The 6,059-nt window shown below is 51.4% G+C and overlaps 1 protein-coding gene across 1 annotated transcript in view; it reads right to left on the bottom strand.

Annotated features, from left to right (window-relative positions):
* Positions 1-4,780, bottom strand: part of LOC139392577 (calcium channel, voltage-dependent, alpha 2/delta subunit 4a) — a 273,156-nt gene extending 268,376 nt beyond the window's left edge. Inside the window, exon 1 of the mRNA XM_071140645.1 lies at positions 3,518-4,780. Coding sequence (XP_070996746.1) covers positions 3,518-3,684 — 167 coding nt within the window. The 5' untranslated portion in view covers positions 3,685-4,780. The remainder of the gene's footprint in view (positions 1-3,517) is intronic.
* Between the last annotated feature and the right edge of the window lie 1,279 nt (positions 4,781-6,059).

The raw sequence follows: 6,059 nt of genomic DNA, 5'->3' as shown, positions 1-6,059 counted from the left end.
CTAAGGGAGGGGAGGGGAGGGGAGAGTAGTGACTAGGGGAGGAGAGAGGAGAGTAGTGACTAGGGGAGGGGAGAGTAGTGACTAGGGGAGGGGAGGGGAGAGTAGTGACTAGGGGAGGAGAGAGGAGAGTAGTGTCTAGGGGAGGGGAGGGGAGAGTAGGGACTAGGGGAGGGGAGGGGAGAGTAGTGACTAGGGGAGGGGAGAGTAGTGACTAGGGGAGGGGAGGGGCGAGTAGTGACTAGGGGAGGAGAGAGGAGAGTAGTGACAATGGGAGGAGAGAGGAGAGTAGTGACTAGGGGAGGAGAGAGGAGAGTAGTGACTAGGGGAGGGGAGAGTAGTGACTAGGGGAGGAGAGAGTAGTGACTAGGGGAGGAGAGGGGAGAGTAGTGACTAGGGGAGGAGAGGGGAGAGTAGTGACTAGGGGAGGGGAGGAGAGAGTAGTGACTAGGGGAGGGGAGGGGAGAGTAGTGACTAGGGGAGGGGAAGCGAGAGTAGTGACAATGGGAGGAGAGAGGAGAGTAGTGACTAGGGGAGGAGAGAGGAGAGTAGTGACTAGGGGAGGGGAGAGTAGTGACTAGGGGAGGGGAGAGTAGTGACTAGGGGAGGAGAGAGTAGTGACTAGGGGAGGAGAGGGGAGAGTAGTGACTAGGGGAGGGTAGAGTAGTGACTAGGGGAGGGGAGGGTAGTGACTAGGGGAGGGGAGAGTAGTGACTAGGGGAGGGGAGAGTAGTGACTAGGGGAGGAGAGAGTAGTGACTAGGGGAGGGGAGGGGAGAGTAGTGACTAGGGGAGGGGAGAGTAGTGACTAGGGGAGGAGAGAGGAGAGTAGTGACTAGGGGAGGGGAGAGTAGTGACTAGATGGAGGGGAGAGTAGTGACTAGGGGAGGAGAGAGTAGTGACTAGATGGAGGGGAGAGTAGTGACTAGGGGAGGAGAGAGTAGTGACTAGATGGAGGGGAGAGTAGTGACTAGGGGAGGGGAGGGGAGAGTAGTGACTAGGGGAGGGGAGAGTAGTGACTAGGGGAGGAGAGAGTAGTGACTAGGGGAGGGGAGAGTAGTGACTAGGGGAGGGGAGGGGAGAGTAGTGACTAGGGGAGGGGAGGGGTGAGTAGTGACTATGGGAGGGGAGAGTAGTGACTAGGGGAGGGGAGGGGTGAGTAGTGACTAGGGGAGGGGAGAGTAGTGACTAGGGGAGGGGAGGGGTGAGTAGTGACTAGGGGAGGAGAGAGTAGTGACTAGGGGAGGGGTGAGTAGTGACTAGGGGAGGGGAGGGGAGAGTAGTGACTAGGGGAGGGGAAGGGAGAGTAGTGACAATGGGAGGAGAGAGGAGAGTAGTGACTAGGGGAGGAGAGAGGAGAGTAGTGACTAGGGGAGGGGAGAGTAGTGACTAGGGGAGGGGAGAGTAGTGACTAGGGGAGGAGAGAGTAGTGACTAGGGGAGGAGAGGGGAGAGTAGTGACTAGTGGAGGGGAGGGGAGAGTAGTGACTAGGGGAGGGGAGGGGAGAGTAGTGACTAGGGGAGGGTAGAGTAGTGACTAGGGGAGGGGAGGGTAGTGACTAGGGGAGGGGAGAGTAGTGACTAGGGGAGGGGAGAGTAGTGACTAGGGGAGGAGAGAGTAGTGACTAGGGGAGGAGAGAGTAGTGACTAGGGGAGGGGAGGGGAGAGTAGTGACTAGGGGAGGGGAGAGTTGTGACTAGGGGAGGAGAGAGGAGAGTAGTGACTAGGGGAGGGGAGAGTAGTGACTAGATGGAGGGGAGAGTAGTGACTAGGGGAGGAGAGAGTAGTGACTAGATGGAGGGGAGAGTAGTGACTAGGGGAGGAGAGAGTAGTGACTAGATGGAGGGGAGAGTAGTGACTAGGGGAGGGGAGGGGAGAGTAGTGACTAGGGGAGGGGAGAGTAGTGACTAGGGGAGGAGAGAGTAGTGACTAGGGGAGGGGAGAGTAGTGACTAGGGGAGGGGAGGGGAGGGGAGAGTAGTGACTAGGGGAGGAGAGGGGTGAGTAGTGACTATGGGAGGGGAGAGTAGTGACTAGGGGAGGGGAGAGTAGTGACTAGGGGAGGGGAGGAGAGTAGTGACCATCTCTCTCTAGCTAGCTATCTCTCTCTAGCTATCTCTCTCTAATTACTCTCTCTCTCTCTCTCTCTCTCTCTCTCTCTCTCTCTCAGGACAGTGTGTCAACGAGGAGTCTCCTGGGCAGCACACAAACACTACATAAACGTAACCCCCCCTCTGTCTAACAGTGGAACAGCACACAGAAACACTACGCAACCCCCCCTCTGTGTGTAACACACCTAGCAACATCCCTCCTCTTCAGTCCTACTTCTCAGCTCCAGGAGAAATCTACTGTATGTTGAACCCAGTAACCTTTGTGATGCACTGTTTAACTGGGGCTATAGCAGAGCACACTGACAGTGTTGGATAACATGAACTATAGGTAGACAGTACTATTCTACTGACAGTGTTGGATAACATGAACTATAGGTAGACAGTACTATTCTACTGACAGTGTTGGATAACATGAACTATAGGTAGACAGTACTATTCTACTGACAGTGTTGGATAACATGAACTACAGGTAGACAGTACTATTCTACTGACAGTGTTGGATAACATGAACTATAGGTAGACAGTACTATTCTACTGACAGTGTTGGATAACATGAACTATAGGTAGACAGTACTATTCTACTGACAGTGTTGGATAACATGAACTACAGGTAGACAGTACTATTCTACTGACAGTGTTGGATAACATGAACTATAGGTAGACAGTACTATTCTACTGACAGTGTTGGATAACATGAACTACAGGTAGACAGTACTATTCTACTGACAGTGTTGGATAACATGAACTATAGGTAGACAGTACTATTCTACTGACAGTGTTGGATAACATGAACTACAGGTAGACAGTACTATTCTACTGACAGTGTTGGATAACATTAACTATAGGTAGACAGTACTATTCTACTGACAGTGTTGGATAACATGAACTATAGGTAGACAGTACTATTCTACTGACAGTGTTGGATAACATGAACTATAGGTAGACAGTACTATTCTACTGACAGTGTTGGATAACATGAACTATAGGTAGACAGTACTATTCTACTGACAGTGTTGGATAACATGAACTACAGGTAGACAGTACTATTCTACTGACAGTGTTGGATAACATTAACTATAGGTAGACAGTACTATTCTACTGACAGTGTTGGATAACATGAACTATAGGTAGACAGTACTATTCTACTGACAGTGTTGGATAACATGAACTATAGGTAGACAGTACTATTCTACTGACAGTGTTGGATAACATGAACTATAGGTAGACAGTACTATTCTACTGACAGTAGAGGGCTGTGAGGTCATGGTTTGGGTACTCACGTTACAGGTAGACAGTACTATTCTACTGACAGTAGAGGGCTGTGAGGTCATGGTTTTTGTACTCACGTTACAGGTAGACAGTACTATTCTACTGACAGTCGAGGGCTGTGAGGTCATGATTTGGGTACTCACGTTTCCGGCGGTATTTTCATCTGTCCGTTGGCCGTCAAGCAGAGCCAGCTGGCCCAGATAATCCACAGGGTGGTGATGCGTGTCATCCCGGCGCCGACGCCAACGTTCCAACCGCCGGCGTTCCGACAACGCATCACAACGGTGGCTGACGACCCCTCGGACAGCATCTGCAGGGGTCGACCCACTGGGTTTTTTTATCAGATGTACTGTATTCAAACAAACAACAACGCAGCAGGACTCGGTGTATTCCCTAGAGACTCAGGAAGTCAGGGAGAAGGAGGACCTGACAGTGTTGTCCAAGGACAGCGTTAAAGGAGGATCCCAGTTGTGACAGTTTGATCACGTTAGATTCAGCAGCTCCATACTGTCCCAGTGATCCAGGGTTCTGGAAGGTTCTGCCATAGTCAAACACCACCCTCTACAAGCAACATGACTGCCTCTTTAGAAGAGGGTTAACATTCACACTACCAAGTGTACACTAGAGATAACATGCACACTACCAAGTGTACACTAGAGATAACATCCAAACTACCAAGTGTACACTAGAGATAACATGCACACTACCAAGTGTACACTAGAGATAACATGCACACTACCAAGTGTACACTAGAGATAACATGCACACTACCAAGTGTACACTAGAGATAACATCCAAACTACCAAGTGTACACTAGGGTTAACAGGCACACTACCAAGCTTATCTCGTTTGCGGTGCTGAGAGTTACTGCCCCAAAATCAACATTGTATACCACATCACTAGACCAGGCTCTTTCTCTCCACCTTCTCTTCATCAATCCAGACCTCCGTCTGCTTCACTCCTCCGTGCTGCTCCCTCCCTCGCTTCCCTACCTCCAATAAACACGTCCGCGGGGAGAGAAGAGGAGAAACCAGGAGGTGTTCAACTTCTTTCTTCAAATAAAAATAAAAATACAAAAAATCTAATCCAAGAAAAGTTCTGCCACCAAAGATCCTACTCCAGCGAACAAGAGACCATACTTCCTCTTCCAAAGAATACACTTCCAAATGTCTCAGCTGTAACTACAGGAAACGCTGTCCCTAACAGACTAATGTTGTAATCCCTTCTCAGTAGGCTCTAAATGGGGTGTTAGAAAAGAGGCCCCTGGGTAGTCCGTGCTGAGGGGCTGAGGGACGAAGGGCGTAGTTTTAGGGCCGTGGCCCAAGGCTCAGGGAGAGAGAGGTTTAGTAGGAGACAGAACACTGCCGGATGCTACAGCCAGCCCTGCCACTGGAAGTTACTGTAGCAGCCAGACAGCATATCTCTTCCCCACTTCCACTCCTTCCCCTCGGACAGTTTACAGCATAATCTGCTTGGATTAAACTCTCTTCCTCCTCCCCTCCCTGCCTCTACGGGTTTACAGAGGTTGTTGTAGTGGAGAGAGAGAGAGAGAGAGAGGTGGGGAGAGAGAGAGACAGAGAGAGAGAGAGAGAGAGAGAGAGAGAGAGAGACAGAGAGAGAGAGAGAGAGAGAGAGGTGGGGAGAGAGAGAGACAGAGAGAGAGACAGAGAGAGAGACAGAGAGAGAGAGAGAGGGGTGGGGAGAGAGACAGACAGAGAGAGAGAGAGAGACAGAGAGACAGAGAGAGGTGGGGAGAGAGAGAGACAGAGAGACAGAGAGAGAGAGAGGTGGGGAGAGAGAGAGAGAGAGACAGAGAGAGAGAGAGGTGGGGAGAGAGAGAGAGAGAGAGAGAGAGAGAGAGAGAGAGAGAGAGAGATATTTTTATTGTTTATTTCACTTTTGTATATTATCTACTACACTTGCTTTGGTAATGTTAACATATGTTTTCCATGCCAATAAAGCCCCTTGAATTGAATTTAAATTGAATTGATAGAGAGAGGGATAGTGGGTAGGCGTGGGGCAGGGGTGCCGAGGGTGGGGGCGGAGAGGACCGTGGGTGGGGGGTGGAGAGGGCTGGGGGTGAGGAGCCGGGGGGGGGGGGGGGGGGGGGGGGGGGGCGGAGATGACCGTGGGTGGGGGGCGGAGAGGGCTGGGGGAGAGGGGCCGGGGGTGGAGAGGATCGTGGGTGGGGGTGGAGAGGGCTGGTGGCGAGGAGCCGGGTGGGGGGTGGAGAGGACCATGGGTGGAGGGCGGAGAGGGCTGGGGAAGAGGGGCCGGGGGCGGAGAGGACCGTGGGTGGGGGCGGAGAGGGCTGGTGGCGAGGAGCCGGGGGGGGGGGGTTGCTGTATCAACGAGGATTAGGTTGATTTCTGGAGACAGGCTTGTGTTGGACCAATCAGAGAAAGGGAAACGTAAAAGCTCCAGAAGCTTAGTTTTTAAACAGTGTGGAGAGACACCTAGTGGGGCCGTGACGACTCTGACTCTGACAACAGCAGGCTGCACCAGAGACTGTGCAACTGGACACATGAGAGAGCAAAGAGAAATCCCATTGCATAGCGATATATGCTCCCAAATGTGCTGATTCCAAGGCTTAGTATAGTTGGGATGTTAGGAACTAGGATTAGGAGCAAGTAGTAATTTATGACGATCTCTATGGTTCTGTTCTTCTTTCCAGAACCTGGGACT

Source organism: Oncorhynchus clarkii, chromosome 33 (assembly GCF_045791955.1).
Source record: "Oncorhynchus clarkii lewisi isolate Uvic-CL-2024 chromosome 33, UVic_Ocla_1.0, whole genome shotgun sequence".
Taxonomy (NCBI): domain Eukaryota; kingdom Metazoa; phylum Chordata; class Actinopteri; order Salmoniformes; family Salmonidae; genus Oncorhynchus; species Oncorhynchus clarkii.
Note: the sequence above shows the minus strand (reverse complement) of the source record. Positions and strands in the feature narration are given on the sequence as shown.